General features: G+C 36.0%; 1 protein-coding gene across 23 annotated transcripts in view; it reads right to left on the bottom strand.

Annotated features, from left to right (window-relative positions):
* The window catches only part of TRIP12 (thyroid hormone receptor interactor 12), a 146,087-nt gene that overhangs the window by 66,160 nt on the left and 56,626 nt on the right, over nt 1-23,301 (bottom strand). For 15 of the 23 annotated variants that reach the window (XM_041767694.1, XM_041767698.1, XM_041767701.1 and 12 more), the window contains exons 3-6: nt 20,835-20,960; nt 19,194-19,996; nt 3,292-3,397; nt 354-490 (exon numbers count right to left, since the gene is read on the bottom strand). In XM_041767694.1, coding sequence (XP_041623628.1) covers nt 354-490; nt 3,292-3,397; nt 19,194-19,996; nt 20,835-20,960 — 1,172 coding nt within the window. The remainder of the gene's footprint in view (nt 1-353; nt 491-3,291; nt 3,398-19,193; nt 19,997-20,834; nt 20,961-23,301) is intronic. The other 8 variants (XM_041767706.1, XM_041767709.1, XM_041767707.1 and 5 more) reach the window with 2 other exon arrangements.

Below are 23,301 nucleotides of genomic sequence, written 5' to 3'. Positions count from 1 at the left end.
TTATGAACTTAAATTTTCAAACAATCACTAGGCAAGAATGGTTTCTCTGCACTGATACAGAATAAACTTCACAGAAGGTGACATCGCTCCTAACGGCCCTTTGAATGTAATTAGTATAAACATGGTTTTGGAAAAGAAATAGAAATCAAAAACAACAAATGAATCCAACTCATCAAAAAAACCAAACCTATAAAGTAAAACAAAAAAGAACAAAAAGTTCATCTGATGGTAACATTGAGTATACCTCTGTCCCCTCTCTTGCATTCTACTTGCCATGCCCACAAGGTAATTTATCTTTAACCCAATTGGTAAGATACATAAATGCATTTTAAGGCTCCAAAGTGCCAAGCTACCTGCAGCTCCCTGGGGAGTTTCGTCTGTCCGTGCAGCTGAAGAATTCACGGTCTCCTGGCTGCTTTCAGGGTCCGCCATCTTCTCCTGTCGACGAGCTTCAGCTGCTCCTCTTTTGCCCAGGCCAGAGCCTCTCCGACTACAACAGAAAAGTCCCATCAGAGGCAGCACTACCAGTGACCAGGAGCAATGTCCACACAGCACAAAGCTCCAATGCATGGAGCACAAAGCCAGTTTCTTCTTTTTACATAGAAATTGTTGCAGAAAATCATTATGGTAACAACTAAGACTTTGTATATTTAAAATTCTTTCAAGTTACATGGCGGTCACAATACATGCTTTTGTGGTGCTGTGAGCTGTTGTCATCCTTACAGACAGAAATGATTTTTAAACACTTCAAATGTTTAAATGTTTTTAAACTTTAAATGGAAAATTGACTCCTGCTGAGAGAACTCAACTCATTTAAAATAGATCTCTATTCTAGGCTAAATAGTGGATCAATATACAGACTTTACACTTGACAATATGTGTTGGGGGGGGGGAGGGGAGTTTAGAAGAGGAAAAGGTAGGAGAAACTCCTATCACCAAAGTCCCAGATAAGTTAAATCACCAAAGAAAGAACTACCCTAATAATGAACAAGCGCTCCATCCTTTAAAAAATATTTACCATTTAGAAATACATAGAGATGACTCTGAGGATTAAGTCACAGCATAATTTGGAAAGAATGGTCAGTCATTTCTCATGAAGCAAATTACATTTTATTGATGATTTTTTTCTATTTTAGTAGAGAAATCAGTCAGCAAATAAAATAAAAACAAAGGATTTCCCCCAAACAATTACAACTTGCTATTGTTTAAATAGCAGCCCTCTGAATTACCTTAGGAAATGAAGAAACACTCTACTAAGGAAATGTTTTAGACCAAACTCAAACTGCTGCAGAATTTTTTTTTTAATTTATGATAGTGAGAGAGAGAGAGAGAGAGAGAGGCAGAGACACAGGCAGAGGGAGAAGCAGGCTCCATGCACCAGGAGCCCGACGTGGGATTCGATCCCGGGTCTCCAGGATCGCGCCCCAAGCCAAAGGCAGGCACTAAACCGCTGCGCCACCCAGGGATCCCTGCTGCAGAATTAGATGCTGGTCAGTAAGCAACAAAAAAGCAGCAGGCATAAGTGACCTATGAATGAAGGCTCTGAATTACCAAGGAGTACTAGAAGAGTTGGTTCTTCTAAGTAGTAAAAATTCTCCCTACACAGGGATTTGCTTAGCCAATTTTTTCTTCCACAGAAATAGCTCACCCCAGCCCCAATTTACCAAACTACAAATTAGTGGGATTCAAATTAATTCAGCTACTTAATATTCAACTTGCACGAATCATGTGACACACACTGCACTGAACACTTTGGTTGCTGTCCTCAAGAACTATAGGTCTAAAGAGAGATGAAGAAGATACAGCTGAAGCAGGATGTGAAAGTACTACATTTAAGAGGAATCACAACTAGTTCAGAATAAGTTTGAAATGAAGAGCCTTCCAGGCAGGTGGCTAGACAGCTTGTGTAGAGTATGACCATGTAAACTGTATGTAATTTCACAAGCACTAAGAAAGGGGTCATGAGGAGGAGGAAAGGAGGCAGCAAAGAAGGGATACTAGATTACTTGACTTCACATCAACTTAAAATTAATTTTCAACTACGGTGAATTCAGTTTGTATCGCAGATTATAAACTCTGGGCAAACCAGATTCAAATGTAGCCCACAATGAGACAAAAGCTGTGAAGAACTATAAAATTTTCTGAGTTCCTGTAAAACTATTGCCAAGAAAGCTCAAAAGCAAACAGGTACACAAACTCCACATATTTTAAGTAACATTTTAAACAATCCAGATAGAAAATAAGTGGAAAAGTAGAGATTTAAGTGGCAGGAGTCCTTTTCTGATGACTTGCAACTAGTCATATGGTTTCTTTTTTTTTTTTTTTTTTTTTCATATGGTTTCTTTATGTCACTATTGTACCTACCACCAAGAGCAGTCACGGTCGCTTATCTTAGAGGAGAAACAAGAGAAGAGCTAAAACACCTTTCAGCTCACCCAAAAGTAGGGGAAAGGCAAACTGAAATCATTTGCGCCTGATCCCTGGTTTTTGGCACACTTAGAAGAACGAACAAACACCACAGAAAAGGGGACAAGTCCTACCCAGCTGTGAGTAATTAACCACACAAGGGTGTGTGAGTGACTGACACACCTGAAAATGTGAGGAAGTTTTTTTTTTTTTTTAAGGATTTTTAAATTTAACCTAAGATTCTCAAATCAGTTAATAAAAGTACCTGAAATAACAAACTATCATATCAAAGGCAATTGATTTTCTGAAAATGAGATCCAAAACAGCAAGTGGGGGGAAACAGGAATTGGGAGCCATGAAAGCACGTGCAAGACACTGACATTCCTCGAGGGGCAGGTGTCATAATACAAAATGAAAATCAAGTACATCTCTTCCCCCTTATCCATTAAACTCAGGTGGTGCCAACACGTTCAGAAACTAATTAGACAATATTACAGCCATTAAAACAGGCATCCCTTTTGATCCATTAATCACACTATTGGGAAATTTAGCTACCTTTAAAAAAATAACCCAAATCTGCATGAAGATGCTCATTAGAGATTTATTGGCCAACTGGAACTCTGAAAACAATGAAATGTCCAACTATTGGCAATAACTGTGAAAATTATTTAGCAGCAGAGGAAAAGGTAGAGGGTAAGAGTAAAACAGCATGATTCATATTTAACAAGAACAGGTAAATAAACATTGGGGAGAATTCATTTATACTGGATACTCAAGTGAAAATTTCAGTAATTTTTGAAAACTCAGAAAGTGAAGGATTCTGATGAAAGCTGAGCAGAAGATAAAGAACTGGATCATAAACTGGAAAAACCCAATGTGGTTTACCTGGCACTAGCACAGGAGCCCGTGGTCTTTTGGCGTGTGCTCCGCCTCAAACTGGGGAGCTCAGCAGGTGGGGATTCACTGCGCTTCTTGGTAGATTTTCTTAAACCTATACATGTGAAATTCAAAAGTACATTTTTAAAAAATAAGTTAGCATAAATTAAGAACTACCAAATTCTTCAGGTCAAAAGCCCACTGCATCTTCCAAGGCCTCCCTAGCAAGCTGCTAAAATTCTGTCTATCTGGTACTTGGATAAATCCTGCTTGGCCCCCACCTTACCTTGAGCTATCCCACATCACAAGTGACAGTCCTTTTCCCCTCATTAACTTCCCCTTTAAACATTCTTAATCTCTCTACTCCTCCACTAACTAAAGCTAAGATTTTTTTTGCATTTACTCTGTATTTCAAGGCTGTACTAAATTTAACATTTTTTATTTATCATTTTCATTCATTAGCACCTTACTACACTTTTAACTGTCCCATTTCATTTTTTTATACAAAGTTCACCAATTAAGACTACGAGAGAACAAAATGCTTTTTTTTTACACTGCTCCATTGGCATGGAAAATACACTGGAGCATTATTAGAATGTCCAGTGTACAGGTTAATGGAATAATTAGGGGGAAAAGTCAACTGAATACACTTTACATGTTATTCTGGAAACTACTAACAAAAACCTTGCATAGGGCTAACAGATCCTAAAAAGATACAGGAATTAAGTGAAGTTTATTACTATTTCATAAACAATGGGGAGGCCAGAGCATTGGTTCACCCTCCCCCTCACCCATAAGATGTTATCCTACATGATGACAGAATGGGTGGTGTGTTCTATCTACACAAAGACCTCTAATATATAGCGAAAGGCCTCCAAGTGAAAAAGTTTATTTCCATGACAACTAAAGCATCACCTTAAAGAGTGTTTCCTTTTTCAGAGACTAATTACATAATTCTAACAATTCTCCAAGTCACTTGTTCCCCCACCCCCACCCCCCTCTCCCAGAACTTTTTTTTTTTTAAAGATTTTATTTCTTTCTTTGAGAAAGAGAACACGAAGAGGGAGGGGAGAGGGGGAAACAGACTCCTGATGCACAGGGAGCCCAAAGTCGGGCTGAATCCCAGGACCCTGAGATCATGAACTGAGCCACTCAGGTGCTTTCCCCAGGAACTTTTAATTTTTGACCATTTCACTCCTTCAAAGTGGAAGATCAGAAATTTCTTAGTCTTGATTTTGTTAAAAAACACCAGTAAAGCATATGAGTAAGAGGTGGAAAAAAAAGATTCTAGGCATCTTCCTGACCCTTTAAGATGCTTCATTTTATTTGCATTTCATTTTTTAAAGACTTTATTTATTTATTCATGAGAGACACACAGAGAGAGAAAGAGAGAGGCAGAGACACAGGCAGGGGGAGAAGCAGGCTCCATGCAGGGAGCCTGATGTGGGACTTGATCCCGGGTCTCCAGGATCACACCCCGGGCCGAAGGCAGCACTAAACCGCAGAGCCACCCGGGCTGCCCAAGATGCTTCATTTTAAACTTCAGTTCATTTAACTTAGGACGGTCCCTATACCATATATATAAAATCAAAATGTTAAATGAAAAGCACACTATTAAAAAATCTTTAACCACTAAACAAACTATAAGGACAAAAAATCTATGTTCAGACAGACATTGCAATCGAGAGATCTGAACACCTTTCAAGACATTTTTCCCCCAAAGTAATTTTTGTGAAAGGTTATCCAAGACTCCTGAAACTGACATAAAGGGGACAAAAAGTGGGGAAAGAAGATTGGCCTAAGGGTTTCTTAAATTTCAATTTTGTGTTTTTTAATTATTTATTTTTATATTTCTTAAAGATTTTACTTATTTGACAGAGAGAGAGAGAGAGAGAGAGAGAGAGCACAAGCAGGGGGAGCTGCAGGCAGAGGGAAAAGGAGAAGCAGGCTTCCCATCAAATAGGGAGCCGGGCAGGGTACTTGATCCCAGAACCCTGGGATCATGACCTGAGCCAAAGACAGACACTTAACCCACTGAGACACCCAGGTGCCCCTCAATTTTGTTTTCAGATTGATTTCCTACATAACATATCACCAGAATTACTTAATGTGATCCCGAACCAATGCCTAATGCCCCTACACTATTTTATCTTTGTCTGGACACACATCCTGTCACCTGAAAGACGAACATGACATGTGGACAAATTATGAGACTAGCTTAATATATTCAACTAATTATTATCAATTTTTTAATATTTAAAAAATTCTGAAAATTATTTTTAAATGTTTCAGAAAATATTAAATTATGTTCACCTATTTGAATTGTGCAACTGAATTAGAATAGACTAAAAAACATATACACTTTATGGAAAAAAATAAGCACACATTATTTAAAACATTCCACCGATGTTTTCACCTCTAAAGCACTTTAAAAACTCCTGTATGGGGGATCCCCAGGTGGCTCAGCAGTTTCACGCAGCCTTCAGCCCAGGGCATGATTCTGGAGTCCTGGGATCGAGTCCCGCATCGGGCTCCCTGCATAGAGCCTGCTTCTCCCTCTACCTGTGTCTCTGCCTCTCTCTCTCTCTCTGTGTCTGTCATGAATAAATAAAATCTTTTTTAAAAAAATAAATGAAAACTCCTGTATGACTGTCACTAATATTAGTTTATGTGACACTAAATGTTTCTATACATACCATGATACAGTAATGGACACTAGTAAAAAATGTTTATTATCTATCCAGTGACATTCAAAATAAGATATCCAAATAAACGTATTGTGGGCTACTACGATATTGCTTCTGAGGAGACAGTATACTTCTTGATCAATCTGTTATACTTTCACTTAAGTCATGACGTAGGTGTTTCACTTTCTTTTAAACAATTTCATTCAAATGTCATTCCCTTATGATAAAAATGTACTCATTTTATAAATATGAGGATCAATATGGACTTGAAAAAATGAACTGACCCATACAACCAACATATCAATCAGAACAAAATGTTTCCATCACTCTAAAAAGTTTCTTCATCCCCCTTACAATTAATCCCTTCGCCCACTCTTATGGCAACTACTGATCTGCTTGTCTGTCATTGCTGTCTATTCTAGAATTTCAGAAAAATGGGGTCATACAGTGTTTTGGAGATTTCATGTTGCTGCACAGATTAGTAGTCCATTCCTTTCTCTGTGGAGAGGTATTCCTTTAAATGGATGTGCCACAATTTCTTTTTCCATCATTGGTGTTAAATTATAAGAGAAATGTATTAAATTACAGAAAAGTAGAAGGCATGTAGGTGGCACAGTCAGTTAAGTGTCCAACTCTTGGTTTCAGCTCAGGTGGTAATCTCAGTGTTCTGAGATCAAGCCCCAGGACTGCTCTGTGCTCAGTGTAGAGTCAGCTTGATACTCTACTCTCCCTTTCTCTCTACCCCTCCCCAATGCACACTCTCTGGAATAAATAAGAGAAAAATAAAAAGAGAAAGAAGGGCAGAGGAAAACCAAAACAACAGAGTAGACATGTATTTTTAACTGCTTTTATAATCATGCTGCAATGTAAAATGACTATCAGGCTATTTGACATGATCCCATTTGCTTGATAAACTAGGAGAGATAAGCCCAAATATTTTACTTTCTGAAAGGTAATCCCATGATAAAAGAGATATTATATATGACGCTCCATAGTGAAAAAGAGGTTTCCCTATTTGTAATCCCAGGATGGAAGACAAAACTAGCTTTTACATGTATCTCTGGAACAAGGAAACACCTTACAAGTGTAAAGATTGATAATTACGAATTTATCAGTCTTCCTAAGTAAATCAAGTCAAATGTTGGAAGAACTCTATAAATTCTTCCAAAAGTCTAAAACATTTTTTTAGAAGATTACAAACCTCAAACTTTCTGGGAAAAAGGAAAGCTGAAGTAGTTTGCAGAGCAAGCTCTGCCTAGAAAACAGATATAGCTCAACTTTGTTTTGGCCATTCAGCAATGCCGGAACATACTATCTTCACAATTTGAAAACTAGCCATAGTTTTCAAAAGCACTTTCAGAAACAAAGTTATGATTATTCATTCTTTTCAGACATAAAAATATTAACTGGCTTTCTTAAAGATGCATAATCTAAACTAAACAATTCCTAAGTTTATTTTGAACCAAAACAGAGGCTATATACTACATCTTCAATATCCGTCTGGCAAAAGTTAATATTGTGCCTTACAGGTTCAATTAGAAAATGTTAAAACTCTCATATAAACACACTGTAGTAGTTTTGTAGAATCGAAATGTGTTTCCTTCCATTCTACTGGTCAAGTAAGGATTATTTCAATAAAAGAGGACACACTTTAAGTATAAACCACCAACCCACTGAAAACAAAATTCATGTGCATGGGGACACACGCATGCACACGCGCACACACCCCCACACACATGCAGAGGCTTTGTATGCATTAATGCAGTTTTGCTGCATTAATCATTTATTTTTATGAAGCCACTATGAGAAACATCCAGAATACTGCTGATCTGATTAATAAATTAATGCCTATGAAGGCTCTGTGTAACGAAGTTCGGTATCAATGTAGAGGTATTTTTATCAAAGCTCTTGACATTATTATTATTATTCCTACAAATATATTGTGTGATTTCTTTCTAGGGGGTTGGGGAAGGGTACAAGTATTCCTAACTCACAACTAATTTACTCAAAGTTCAGGATTTCATCTTTTGTAAAAACATTAGTTCTTTTGCAAAGTTAGGAAATACAAAATGTGAAATAACTAAATCTCTTATGCAAGCTCTAACCTTGGATTTCTAAAATATAACATCTTAAAAGAATGCGCAGATTGAGGGCCTTATTTTTTCCTCTGGGTCCTTACTAATATAAAAAGAGCTATGATCTTGGTGCCTTCTACTTATATAGTAATTTTTCTTCTCCACTTCAAACTTTTAAAGGTATTTCTCTTTGCATTACAATACTGTGAAATGATTCCAATTTTGTAATTTGCAGGAGGAATGAACACGAGTATCATTATCTGCCTATTTCTGCACACAAATAACCCGCGGAGGAACAATATTAATCCTAGAAAGGTACAGTTTTCATTATTAATTCCTTAAGTTACTTTAAAAGTAGCAATAGACAATCAGACAATACATGCTCACTTCCATACTTTTATTCTATTTTTAACTCATGAATTAAATTAGTATGCTAATCTTTGATATGGTTTATACATATAGTGACACAAAAATTTAGCCCCATAAGATAAAATAACAATGTAATAAATAAGCGTTCCAATTTCTTAAAGATTACTTCTGTTATATAGTGAAAATAAGCCTGAGTATCAATGTATTAGATACGGTTGTTTGAAAATCGGGCAAGGTGAGGGAGAGACTGACCTAAGACCTTTATTCAGTGAATAATGACTGAATACACTACATGAATGTTTTTATACTCCAACTTACATATTCATTTTAAAGTAACTTTTAAAACTGATCAAGTAGACATCTACTGTATAATGTCCAGGACCCTTTTTATGAACACCCTTTGTTTTTAAAAATTCCTTTGGGAACTCTCTCCTACCCCTTCTCCAGATGATACTGATGGAAGTCCCATTCATGGTACACTCACACTATAGAAGTGGGACTATTATCATCATAGCCAATTACAAGCCTGCCTCTGTAATAGCGATTTATTCAAAGATAGGCATATGATCCAAGGAAAGCAAGGACTTTCTTACAATTTAATACATAAATGACTGGATAACATCTTTGGGGAGGAGAGGAGATGATGAGAGAGCCATAACAGGCTTGGGACTGACAGGGTCATCTTTATTTGAGCTCCTAGATCCAGTCAAGCCTATCACTAGCCAATCCACAGGCTTTACCAGTCCTATGAACTGATCAGTGTTTGTGTATACTACATATATCATGTAATACATATACCTTAAATAATATGCAATTATATTAAAATTTTTAGTCTAAGCTAAGTGTTGACAAACTGGCGCAAAACCCAACTGGCGACCTGTTTTTGTACTAGCTTGCTTTTTACACTTTTAAGGAGTTATTAAAAATAAAAATAGGTGACAAAAACTGTATTTGGGGGAACCTGGATGGCTCAGTTAGTTGGTTAACGTCTGCCTTAGGCTCAGGTCATGATCTCAGGGTTATGAGATCAAGCTCCACATCGGGCTTGGTACTCAGCATGGACACCCTCCCTTCTCCTCCTCCCCCTGTCCTGCTTGTGCTCTCTCAAAGAAATAAAATCTTAAAAAAAAAAAAAAAGCCCTATATATATGGTCAGTTAAATATAAAATATTTACTATATAGGCCTATAAAGAAAATAATAATTACTGACCTGGACTTTGAAAAGAAAAGGGAAGAACAGTAATATGGACTCAACAGAGTTTCAAATCAAAATAAAATCCCTTGTATTAAAGAAGACCTGAGCTAAATCTCATTTCCAAGTATTGATTTTTCTAGAATTAGTTATTTTTTTGACTTATCATTTTTGTAATACTCCCACATCTCCATCTTAAAATGGTACAGTAGACAAACTAGTGAATAAGGTACACATACCAGTTATTTTAAACAGGGTATTCAAAACGGCTACAATTCATTTATATTTAAAAAGTATCAAAGGATGATTAGGATTGGTTGGGAGAGGTTGGGTTTTGAAATGCAAATCCCCAATTTGTTTATACATTTTTAAAAGCTATCAATTATCCATTTATTTGCATGTTGAATCTGTTTCAAAAAGTATCCAGAATGACTTGGTTTTTCTTCATAAAAAGGAAAAAATACACAAATAACAGGAGTACTATTACACATGAATAATTCAATTTAGAATCATGCAATGGAGAATTAACTAACAGTGGGAATATTTTCAGTAACTAGATCTTGACTCCTTCAGCCAAAACAGAACCATGAGAACCTGGTATAACTTGATGTTGCTTAAGAAAAAAAAAAACCACAACTTGATGTTGCTACCTACTTTCAAGTATGAAGTATACATCCTTATTAATGGCTACATTGCCAAAAATAAACTCACAAAACGCAAAATAACCTAGTATATTAAAAAGGGATCATTGATGTTTATTTTAAAATCATTCAGTAACAATAAAAGATGAGTTTTGCAGATGACAGTAAGCTAAATCCCAAATGGAATTTTCTAAGCCAAGTTTTTATTTTCTAGTCAATGCATGGCAGTTTCATGCATTGATTTGGCAATACAAATTAAACACATTAGAAATGTGCAAAGATATTCATCTAAGCATTATTTTTAATAATGAGATACTGGAAGAGAGCTAAATGTCCAGTAATAGAAAATGGTTAAATAAACACAAGTACGGTAAAAAATACTGCAGGAACACTAAATAATTTCAGCTAATAAGTATATAAACAGATTGGCATTTTATACTACTAGTGGGAATGTAAATTCACTTATTTCTACAGGCAATATTAAAATATATATCAATATTTTAAAAGAACATAACCAGAAACCTAACGAGATAACGAGAAACCTAACGAGATGTAAATCACAAAGCTCTAGTCAATCAAAAATATTTAGAACAATGTAAATGCCCATTAATTGGGAATGAGCTGAATTAGGATATGTCCACTTACAGCCATTCAAATGATATAAACTTGGTTTTTTGAAAGGAAAAAGGTATAGTGTTTAGACAAATAAAGCACTTTGGTTTCTTCATACCTATAATACAGATACTACCTTATTCTATGGTCATAAAAATAAAATTTAATGTGTGTCACATGTCTAGCATGGAGTCTGGCTTATAATGGGCACTCTACTGTGAGTTAGAACAAGCTCCAAATTTTGAAAAAGTATGCGCATATACACAAAAGTGCGCGCCTTCTGGCTAAAGACAACTGGACACATGCAATCACTCCTATACCCTCTCCAGAAACTCCAGAAAACTCACATCAAGAGAATTCAAAGCATAAATCCATAAGGATGAGTAGAATGGAAGAGATCACTATCACAACATAATTTTTAAGATGAAAAGTAGAAACTCCAGTCCTAGAAACTCCAGAAAACCGAAAGTAGCAAACAGATAAAATTAGCAAGGAGAATGACACTCAGAATCCCACAAAGTTGTTCAAGAATTGATGGTACCAGTCAATGGGATGACTCTGGAATAAAAACTGAGTATTGGTTGACAGGCTGTTTATAAAGCAGTCAGAACCCTAACTTCCCCTCCCCCATTTGCACAGCTGGATAACTCTCTGCTGACCCAGCAAAACAGAAGACCTCTATTCTTCAGGAAAAAGAAATTCTCCATTCAAGCACACAGTTGTATCTAGGTGCGCCATACCAAAATGAGAGCTGGGGAGGGGGATCAGGTATAAATAGATTAGATGACAGATGGCCTCTTTCCCAGGCCTCTTTTCCTGTTCGGCCCCCAGATCTCGGTCAGTTCAGCTTTTACCTATAGGAAGGAGTGTAAAGGAATCTTCTCTGTGGAATTTCACCAAAGGAAAAAAATCTAAAAATAATGATAGAAGATATTTCGTAATGACTAGCCCAACCAGATCACTAGAGAATGGGTTTCAGTGAAATCTCCTCTATGTGCTTGGAGCCTACAGATTAGGTTTTTGGTTGCCCAACACTTGAGTATGAGGAAACCAACAGGAATTACCAAAACCTGAGAAAAATTCCCAGTATGAAAATCGAAACTTCCTCCCCAAAGACACTTCAAGAGGACCATGTAAAACTAACCATTAATGTCCTCCAAATAAATGCATCCATAATAAAAAGAAAATGAGGACAAAATAACCTCTTGAAATAAAACCAACAGAAAAAAAAATCAATAGAAAGGCTGGAAGAAGTTGAAGAAATCTACCAGAAAAAGCAAAGCCAGAATGAAAACATCAGAACTTTCCAAGAGGACAATCATCCAAAATAATAGATCTAGAAAGAGAAAAGAAACAAGGATACAGTAAACAAGAATTCTGGTTTGCTTGGCTCTAACCCTCATTTTAAGGCTGAGTCCTGAGTCTTGGGGAATATCTCAGACCCAAGTGAAACCAGGACTGCTGGTGACCCTAACGAGAAATGAGACCAAATCCACAGCTGTGGCAATATCAATGTTATGTCTAAATAATGGAGATAAAGATCTGCAAACTTCCAGAAAAATGAGTTATATATACAATAGATCAGGAATCAAAATGTTTCCAGTATTGAAAGCTTAAAAATAATGTGAATCTTCAAAATTTGTAAGAAAAATGTATAATCCAGCACTCTATAACCAATCAAACAAGTACCAAGGCTGTATACTTTCAGACATTCAAAATCTGAAAACAATAGAAAAGCTTTTAAGAATCTCATAAGCATTTTCTTAGAAAGCAAGTTGGAAGAAACATTCCACCAAAACAAAATAGTAAACAAGGAAAAGACACATGGGATTTGAAAACAGAAAGCTCTGAAGAAAATAGCGAGGCTAAATAAAAGCCGAGAAGTAGGCATTAAAGAGCAGCCACCAGCAGCCTTATTTCTTCAGGACAATTTAACTAAAGGAAGTAGACAGCTTGAGAAAAGATTTAGACAATTACTAAGGAATTTGAAGTAATGGATATACAGAAAAGGAAAACATCATCAACAAAATAATGGTTTCAATCAAGAAAATAATACATAAGAAAAGTACCCTCCGACTCTGTAAATGGTACTTATGCATCCATCCAAATATTGGGCACTGATCATGACTGGGCAGAGAGGAAGTGTACACATGATGCTATTGGTGGGTACAGAGATATAATAACTCTTTCATAAAGGGCAGGCAATAGTGCTCAAACTGAAAAAAACCCAACCAATAAACATATAAGCACATAATCTATAAGTATGGAAATAAATACCAAAATAATCAGCAAAGGGAACGGACAATGTGGCGGGAAAACTGCTGTTTTTTAAAACTTATGTGTAACTTTAGTAAAATGTAACTTGGCTAAATTAATTCTGATTCTGACCTGGTATACAAAAATACTATGATTCTTTAAATTTGCGATGTAAAATAAAGGCCTTCTGTAGAGCCTGAGTGGTTCAGTCATTTGAGCATCCTACTCTCAATCTCAGCCCAGGTCTGGAGATCAAGCTCCATATATGGCTCCCCACTCAGTGGGGACTCTGCTCTGCCCCCTATTTCCCTCTGTCTCTCCCCACACTCGTGGGCACCTGTGATTTTTCTAATATAAATAAATCTTTAAAAAAATAAAATGTGAAAATAAAGCCTTCTGAACAAAGAGGTCAATGATACTTATTTCCATTCAGGGTTCTTTTTTAATTTGGTGACCCATTTTCCTAAATTTAATTTATTTTTTAAATCCTCAAAATTATTAGGAATCGTTGGTAGTTTTTCAAAGTACTTACATATTAAAATTACTATAGCTTTAAATTGCTAAATTATTTTTAGCAGCTGTCTTACAATAAAGAAAAACTCTCAACACTCAATCCTTTTCCCTTTTAAACACCTCAGGCAAAAAAAAAAAAAAAAAAACTCCTCAGGCAATACCTCAAGAGGTGAAAAGATAATTTAATTATTTAAACTCCCTGTGGATGTCCCTATAAGACTTTAGGTGAAGCCAACAGTTAAACTCTTAAATTCTCTCCTGCTCAACACATTCTTATTTCTTCCCTCTACGCTAGGGATACAAAAAATCACCTCTCAGTCTCAGACTGATGATAGAGTCCTAATCTCAAATTACCCCTCCCAGAATTCTGCATCTGCCTGATTCTTGTCTAGATCTAATAATGTCCACAGGCTGCATGCAAGTCACCAGAAGAGCATGAAACTCAAGCTGGAATAAGCTTTTAACTATTGCTGACTAGGTTATTATTAATAATGTGCACATGATGTACACTTAAATAATGAAATCAGATCTACAAATAGACAAACTAGACATATAAAAATTTAAAAGTAATTTTTCCATAAATAAGTTCCATAACAGCCCAGATTTTGATCATACACTTTCTTGTATTACTATGCCATCCATCACCTCCTACTATTCAGACACTACATACTCTGATACAGTCCTATTACTTCAAGATTAGTTTCTTTTTAATTGAAGTTAGCAAAACAGATCTTGAAGCATACTAATTACAAAAACATTTTTAAATATATTAAAATATAAAAATATTTTCAAAAATCATGTGTTATCATTGCATTGCCCATTGTAAAAAATGGTTTTAGATTTATGCTACTTAAATTTGAGACTATCTGTTTGCTTATGTTAAACAACAGATAGCAAGAATAATTTCCCAACGCATATTAAAAATTGTGACATAACACTATTCTTTCTGGGGTACTCTCAAGACTTCTATCAACTGATACGGTGTGATCTTTGTCTCAGAGCTATTTTGATCAGTCGCAGCTGGCAAGCCACAGAGCTTTAGGAAGCCTATCACAAAAGTAGCTGTTTCCCTACTAGTCCTACTAGTCCTGCCAGCCTTAATTCCTCACCAGGAACTCTGTTAACAGTTGCTGAAACAGCACACTGGGAAAGGTCTTCCTGCTTAAATATGTTGACTAAATGTATTTTATCATTTCCCAAAGTTTCCTCAGACCACTGCTGTCTCCCAAAATGGTCAAGCAAATCTGTAAAACACTAGGTGAAGCAGAAGTTACCATTATTTCCCACAGCCTTCAATGTATTACTGTAATCCTAAATCTCCTCCAGTAGTATTCGATCATGGGAAATGAGTCTTCACAAAGTATCATTAGGTACCATTAACTCCTACAATATGGAAACAATTTTTTTTATGATGAAGCTTTAATGACCAACTCTATCGATGATTCTTTACCTTAGAAAACATATCATATTCTAATTGATAGGTTCATCAATTCTTAAAAGGTGAAGAAAACATCATCTACCCAATTTGGAATGCTTTCTATTTCACAGAGTGGCCTATTCCATTTTTTGGATAATTTACAAATTCTGGTTCCTTGAGATATGCTCATCAGAAATCTGCCTCTCAACCTCTACCCACTGAATCTAACTAACTATGCCCCCATGTGCTGATGTTTGCAGGGGAGTGGGGGGAAATTCCTCATGCATAAAGAATCCTTCAAATACATGGCAATTACTCTCAAATCAGCATTGTATGTTAATATGGTATTTTATGAAGTTATTTTCACATATATTCATTTATTTATGCTTCACATACTGAATATTCTCCTTTTACAAATAAGATCAGGAATTAGGTTGCTATTCTAACTACAGTTGCATGATTTGCCCAACCTCACAAAACTATAAAGAGATAACTTCAAATCAAGATCTTCCAAATCTAAAAATAGTTCTACCTTAAACTGATCCATGGCTGGGATTTACCAACCCTTCCTTCTCAAAAGGTTGCTGAATATAGCTTCTGTCTTAGATATTCAATTTCTGGGATGTCTGGGTGGCTCAGTGGTTGAGTGTCTGTCTGCTTTCAGCCCAGGGCGTGATCCTGGAGTCCCAGGATTGAGTCCCAACATTAGGCTCCCTCTATGGAGCCTGCTTCTCTCTGCCTTTGTCTCCGCCTCTCTGTTTCTTATGAATAAATAAAATATTAAAAAAAAAAAAGATACTCAATTTCTACTGTTCTGAATTCTACAATGCATCTCATGTACTAACTACTATGCTAGGTCTCCTCATATTTATTCCTCACATAAGCTATTATGCCCATTTACAAGGAAAAGGTACAAACCTTCCCATGGTTGTCAGTTGATAAAATGCAGAACTAGGTTTCAAACTCAGGATTTTTACCTCTGTTAATAAGAGTTTTGTATCCCCAAAATACCATTACTTGAAACTCAAGAGATTCCCATAAAAAAACCTTATTTTGCCTCTATATCCTGAAGTAAAATTACCTACTATTGTCAATTCAATTCAATTCCAGTGTTGTTTCCGGTATAAACTCTTTTCCTCAAGTGACATACGTAATCTTGCCTAAAATCCTACCTTGCTCTGTCCTTCCTAGATTTGGCTCACCTAATCTACTCAATCCTGTGCATCCTAGTCTCACGACTAACTTCTGGAACTAGACAATCTGGGTCTGACTCTTGACTCTATAGTGCTCACTACGGCAGCACATATACTAAAAATCGGAAGGACTTTTGTCTCTATAGCTTTTTGGTTCTATGACCATGGGCAGGCAGCCTGACCAGTGACCCTGAGTCTCCTTACATGTAATATGGAAATAATAGTATCTGCCACACAGGGCTGATAAGGAGTAAATGACATGATCCATGTTAAGTATTTACAAGTTATCAGGCACTTGTAAGGACATTACATATAAATATTCCCTACTATTTTGTTTTGAAATGTTTTTCACTTATTTGAAAATAGGCAAATATGTAGTGAATGGTAGGATATAAATCTGTGGGTTCACACAATATTCATTCCTAAAGATGAATCAATCCTAGAAGAATCAAATTGAATTTTATCTCCTCCACGGTCTTAATATCTCTTAATGACCCAAACATGGTGTGACAATACAACCCAGAGAACTAACGGGTGAAAAATAAGTGGTGAACAAAAGCAAGCAGTGGCTTCAAGTTACACATAGCCACCATCTTCCAACACTAGCTCTGCCATTTGTGAGATGTTACCGGGCAAATTATCCCACCTTTAAAAAAAATTAAATAGACTGCATATGCAAAGTAATTGGTATTTATTAGATGCGAAATAAATGCTGGTTCCCTTCTCCTGTTTCAATAGCCTGGGCTATATTTAGACCTCAGGGTAGTGGTAGTGAAAATGGAAAAAGCAGTATTCGTGACAACGTGAAAAGCAGTATTCTGTACAACACACACAGATTTTGTAAAAGTGAGGAGGATAATACAAAGTGAGTTTTATCCATTAGTGAGCATGTGCAGAGTTCATTTCAGACTATCTGGTTTTATAGTGGTACATGGGTCATATCAGAACTCTCGGTGCTTTCTCATTTACAGAAATCAAGAAAACTGCACCAGTGGTCAGGTTTTCTTTTAAAAATCATGTTAACAGGGCTCCTGGGTGGCTCAGTCAGTGAAGTGCCTGCCTTCAGCTCAGGTCATGATCTCAGGGTCCTGGGATGGAGCCTCATGTCAGGCTCCCTACTTGGCGGGGAGTCTCTCTCTCCCCACTGCTTGTGCACACTCTCTCTCAAATAAATAAATGAATAAAATCTTAAAAAAAAAATCATGTTAACAGACTCCAAAGAAAATAAAACTAGTGTCCAAGAAGAGTGGAGGACATGACAATCTGCTGTCCCCCTGGATCCTCCTAGAAATAAAAGCTGAAGGAGATAAGCTCTTCCAGTAAAATATACTGGAAGGCCGAAAGTGAATTAGTGAATACCACTGAACGAGCTATGAACTCAACCTGGCCCAATGGCTGTGGAGGTCACAAAGCTCGGGGCCGGGGGGGGGGGGGGGGGGGGGGGGGGGGGTAGTGTAGCGCACGCACACACGCACACACACACTTCTACTTCACTTAAAAACAGAAAAAAAAGAGGTATAGAAGTAGAGATAAACTCCAATTGTTGAGAAAACCTTGGCAGGTCCAATGGACAGTTGACTGTCCCTTTTTAACTTGGCTTTTAATTCCCTTTTGACTTCAAGGTACCAATCTTAATCAAATATCTGTACCTTCAAATTAAAAAAAGATATTATAGATGTAAAACATATTTAAAATACCAAATTGAACATGATTCTACAATGTTAAAGATGTTACCTTCATGATAACCCAATGATACAGATTATACACAAGATTTTATGTAGTGTCTACTAGTATTACTGTCAGTTTATATAATACTGAATAAAATGGAAATACAGATATTAGGGTTAAAGGAAACAGAGCTAACAATTGGGTCTGGTTCAACAGTATGTTAGGTCGATCCATTATTAGCTAAACTTTGACAAGAATACTGTACTACATAAAATTTTCAATAACCAAGAAAATATTCTAGTTCTATCAAAATATAAATCAAAAAATGTTCTATGAAGGCAAAAAAGAAAAAAAAGATGGTGAAAAGTAAGCTTCCTGGATAAATATTACAAAAACTAAATGCTTAAATTGTACATAAGTCCTGTATTATTGCATTTGTGTTTTTTGAATTTCTCAAAACAGAAAAAAGAATGCCCTTCAGCATTAATGCAATCACATAACTGAAGGCCACCACCAGCTCCAATCAGTTCTAATGACTTGAACATTTGGCTTCCCTGAAGAAGTCTTTTGAAAAAAAAAAAAAAAAAAGAGAGAGAGAGAGAAAGAAATGTGCCTCAAGATCCCTATCTCCTGTCTAGTTTGTTTTTTCTGCTTGAAACATATTATTCTCAAGTGTTAGTTCCACTCCACTGTTCAAGAGAGTAATACTCTTTCTCATTTAATGGGACCAGAGCCCAGCATATGGAATGTAAGAGGTATTTGTCTTTAGATTAAGCTCTTTAAAGGTAAGTACGACATGGTTTAAGTTATACTAGGATACATTTATTCTGAAAATTTAGCTCAATATTTCCATAGATCATGAATATATCAAAAGAAAACAAAAAAAACACCCCACCATTTGATTTTTTTATCATGGTCAAAAGCAATTCATAACTGAAATTATTTTGTCTGGTTATAGAAGAAGATCCAACTTGATGTCCCACCCTGATAATAGTATATAACTCTGTATCGGTGCCATAAAGATAAAGATACAGACACTACAATGTGACCATTCAGAAATAAGAACACCTCATATCTGATCCTTCTTCCTAAAAGTAAATGTAGTATCAATTATTATGTACTATTGGGCTATGAGCAGATATAGTAATAAACCTAAGACTACCTCAAGCTGGAAAAACAAACAAAATAAATCTGACTACACCGAAACATACTCACTTTCAAAAAACCAAGAAAATTTTCCATGGGGGTGGAGGGGTAGGAGGAGAGAAGATGCTTCCCATGCACTTACTTGCTAATTTGGCCTGTAATCCAGAAGGTCCAGGTTTTGATGTCTCTGACTTAGAAGACCCTGGAAGAGACAGTTTGGTTTTAGGAAGGCTAACTTTAGGGCTGAAACGAGCAGCCCAATCGAATTTTGAAGAGCCACCAGTTTTACTCTGTTCCTTTTCCCTGCTACTTCTTCTGGGACTGGGACTGGATGCTGAACGGGAACGCCTGGCCTTGCTCTGGTCTTTTCCTTGTTTCACCCTGGCCCCTGGTGGTACAGTGGAGGAGGCCGAGGCGACAGCAGAAGATGAGGAGGAAGTAGAGGCAGCGGAGGAAGAATCAGTGATGGTGCTGCACCCAGCTTTGGCCGAGGCGGCGGATTTTGAAGCCAGCTTGGTGGGTTTTGCAGATCTCTCTTCGGCACCAGTTGACTCAGACACAGAACCACTCTTTAGACAAGAACTCTCTGTCCTCTTTCTTTTCTGACTCCGTGAGCCGCCAGTGGCCCCGCTCTTTCTGGTGTGAGCCTTACTTGTTGATGGCGACTGTGCAGATTTCAGTTGTTGCTCCTGGTCTAAATGTCTCTTCTTCGACTTACTATGTGGCTTATTTGTTTCTGAGGGAGATTCAGTATGCTGAAGTGCTTTTGGTTTTTTGGCAGAGCTAGGAGAATTGGTCCTGTTGTAGTCTGGACTAGCACTGCGTTTCACTCCTCGAGAATTGTCTTTCTTAGGCACCTGCCCCGTTTTTTGCCTTTCTGAAGTATTGGCTCTGTCTGGATCCTCTGGTTGTGGAACTATGACAGCAGATGATGAACTGCAGCTTCTGAGAGGCCAGAGAAGAAGAGAGTTACTATCAGCCTGCCATCATTATCCTTACCATATAAATTAACTTCTCAAATCTGTGCAAATTAAGTTCTTTTAAAATTTTTTTTTAAAGTGCAAAAGTTTTCCTGATTAAGTCCAGAGCTAAATAAAAACAGGTTTTCAAATTGTTCAAAATTGGGGAAAAAAAAACAAAACAGGTGTGACTTTGGATGGTTAAATATTTGATTAAAAGATCAAATATTTGATTAGAAGATCAGAGTAATTCTTCAGCCCAAATATTACGGGCACTAACCCTCCTATTCACAAAACAAGAATTAAGATTATAAGAAAAAGAATGCTTAGTAGTTCAGAACCAGTTGAAACTAGAATACTGATGCTCTGCTCAAAAATACAACTTCTATGCCAAAGCTTGAAGTAAAAACCTATGTATGCACTTTCAAAATGAAGGTAAGAAAATCTTTTAGTATCATTCCTTCCTAAAGGACTCTTGCCAATTAGATCTTAAATCTCTGGCTCTACCAATAAAAAATCAAAACAAAAAACTACCAAAAAAAAAAAAAAAGCCAAGGTAAAATGGCATTTTGTATGCCTATAAAATATTTGTTAATCAAAAGAGGAACCTTATGGTTCTCTATACAGGGAAAAAATGCATTGTCTAGAGCCTGCTGTGTTGACATCACTGCAAAGTAAACTATTAATCCTCAAAGTTACATTCAGGGAATAATGAAAACACATAGCACAACATCTTGGGATAAGCTGCTGAATTTTAATATTATGCAATGATTCAAATGCAAATAACTCTGCCTTGAAAATGTACAAGCAACGTGAAGATTTACCTTTTAGAAAGGTGTCCCCTTGACAGTTCAGAAGTAGTATTAGACTGCACTTTGGGTGCCTTAGAATTAGATTTTCTACTCTCAGGAGGGCTATATCCCTTATGTTTTGCCTGCCCTAAATGTGACCTGTCAGCAGAAAATCAAAACAGAAATCTATCAGGAAACTGAGATGCAAATACAGTATTGAAAAGTGAAATGTTTTATTTTTTTTAGTCTCCCAATTCTTCATTATTGACCCTACCCTTTCCCCCAAATATTTCCACAATTAAATTACTGTTCTATCAAATAATCTTGCGAAAAAAAACTTGCCTTAGAGCCAACACTTCAATACCCAAGGGTACAGGTCTTTTATTAACCAAGTTTCATGACTGAATAGCAGTATTGTAGTTACATAAGCAATAAAGAATTTTTCAAAAATTGTACTGCAAACTCACATAAGCTAAATGTTTGCAAAAAGCAAATCCAACCTTTAGATCTAAGTACTACTTTTATTCTTTTTTAAATACTACTTTTAATAGATAATGGGAGTATAAAAAGTTTTATGGAAGAGGGAGTCTGTGATCCCACAATGATACTGATTCCCAATTTGTAGGTAATTCAGGTTAGCACAATAAATGCAGAGACAGAGGAAATAAATTCTCAAACTGATTTTACACAGAAAATCATTAGAAGTACTATACAGTAAATAAACTTACATGAAATCGACAGAATGATATTTGCTAAGAATGTAATGCACTAATCAATAGAAAGTACAAAAACCAAGTCCTAGAGAAAAAGAATTGACCACAAAATATTCCAAACACATCTAGAGAGTCCATCACTGATATACAGTTGGTGCCAGCATTGTTCTAAGAGCAAGTTTGCAGGACATGAAAACTGGTTTTCAGTTGTTAGATTTCTTTTTTTAGCCTCAGGCAATGATTACATTAGATTTACATAAGCAATAAAAAGAGAGCATGCATTAATATATACCCGGAAAAGCTGGTGTTACAGAAGTGAGAGATATTAACCTTAACAGATACAACTACTGTAATTCACAGCCAACGTTCACCCTTCACGTAAATAACATTAAAAGAGCATATTCTAATTAGAATAACAAAGTTTCATTAACACCAAAGCTGTTTATTGTGTTAAAAAATATTTAAGGCTTTCATTCTGAGTATCATCTCAAAAGAACTTAGAAATAAGTCACTGAAACCTCACATGACAATTCTAATTGAATCTGTAAGGATACCATACAGTTCTTAACATATCATACAAGTTCCACCACTTCTTCAAAAAGATGCTCTAAGGTTTCTCGTCTCTTATTTTTTTCTTCCATTTTTCCAGAAGAGTTCAATACTGGATTCTTGAAAGAAGATATGAAATTAGCTTCTCAATAAAAAGAAATATTTCTGGATCCGTAGTATCATTTTCATTTTTAAGATTTTAATAAACGATAGACTAGCACTTTCTAAAGACATACCGGCACAGATCAACTACTTAAAAACTCTATTAGTCTTTAAGTGTCTTAGTCTTGACTGTAGTAATGAATGTAACTATTTTTCAAGGTACATATATTTTTTCTGAGTCTAGCCACGGTGAACCCTGTAAGATTTACCCACTGTGATTTAGTTTGCCTTTTTCCTAGACATTCTTCCAATACAGACTGAAATTATGTTAACCCATGAGTTTCATAGGAGATTTAATTTCTAGGAATTGCTTCTTGTTTTTGTCACATAACTAACAGATCTGAGAGTTCTATTTAAAAAAAAATAAAATTGAGTAAATTTTCAAATCATTCTATAATTACTTTTTTAAAGGTATAATGCTTTGTTTTCAGGGTATACAATTTAATACTCACGGAACAATAATTATAAATTATGTGATTCAGGTTCTCTGTATTCTCATTTTAGTCAAGTTCGCTAAGGATTAATTTTTAATTAAATCACAATTTCTACTCATTATAACATTTAAAATATCTTTTGCTATATTCCTTGATTATAATTTAAAAATCTTTAAAAGAAAACTTTATCCAGAGTTAGACTACTTTGTGGTAATGTTCAATTAAATATTTAAATGGAAATCTTAAAGAATGTATATCATAATATATTCTTAGTTAATAACTGCGGGCGGGGAGCCGGGGGCAGGAATTCATTCATTGTCAAAAGAATCTGACCAACATCAACTCAATGCTGATAGCCCTTAATTGTTCCTGGCCCTTAAACACTTCTAACTTTATAGCCACTTAAATCAACTCCTGAATTTCTGTTGTCCTTACACCTTCAACTAAAAAAGAATTTACCAGAGAAATACTCAATATTTGGTTACAAAAGTAAAAAAAAAAAAAAAAATTCACCCAACTTAGAAAGTGAAACTCCCCAAACTAGCTTAAAACCAACAATCCTCTCAATGACCTGACTGAACCTCTCCTAAAATTATTTTCAGTTTAACATTTTCGCTGAAGACTGGCTACAAAACATTTCAA

Source organism: Vulpes lagopus, chromosome 8 (assembly GCF_018345385.1).
Source record: "Vulpes lagopus strain Blue_001 chromosome 8, ASM1834538v1, whole genome shotgun sequence".
NCBI classification, from domain to species: domain Eukaryota; kingdom Metazoa; phylum Chordata; class Mammalia; order Carnivora; family Canidae; genus Vulpes; species Vulpes lagopus.
The sequence above is the reverse complement of the archived record's forward strand: the minus strand, read 5'-3'. Positions and strand labels throughout refer to the sequence as shown.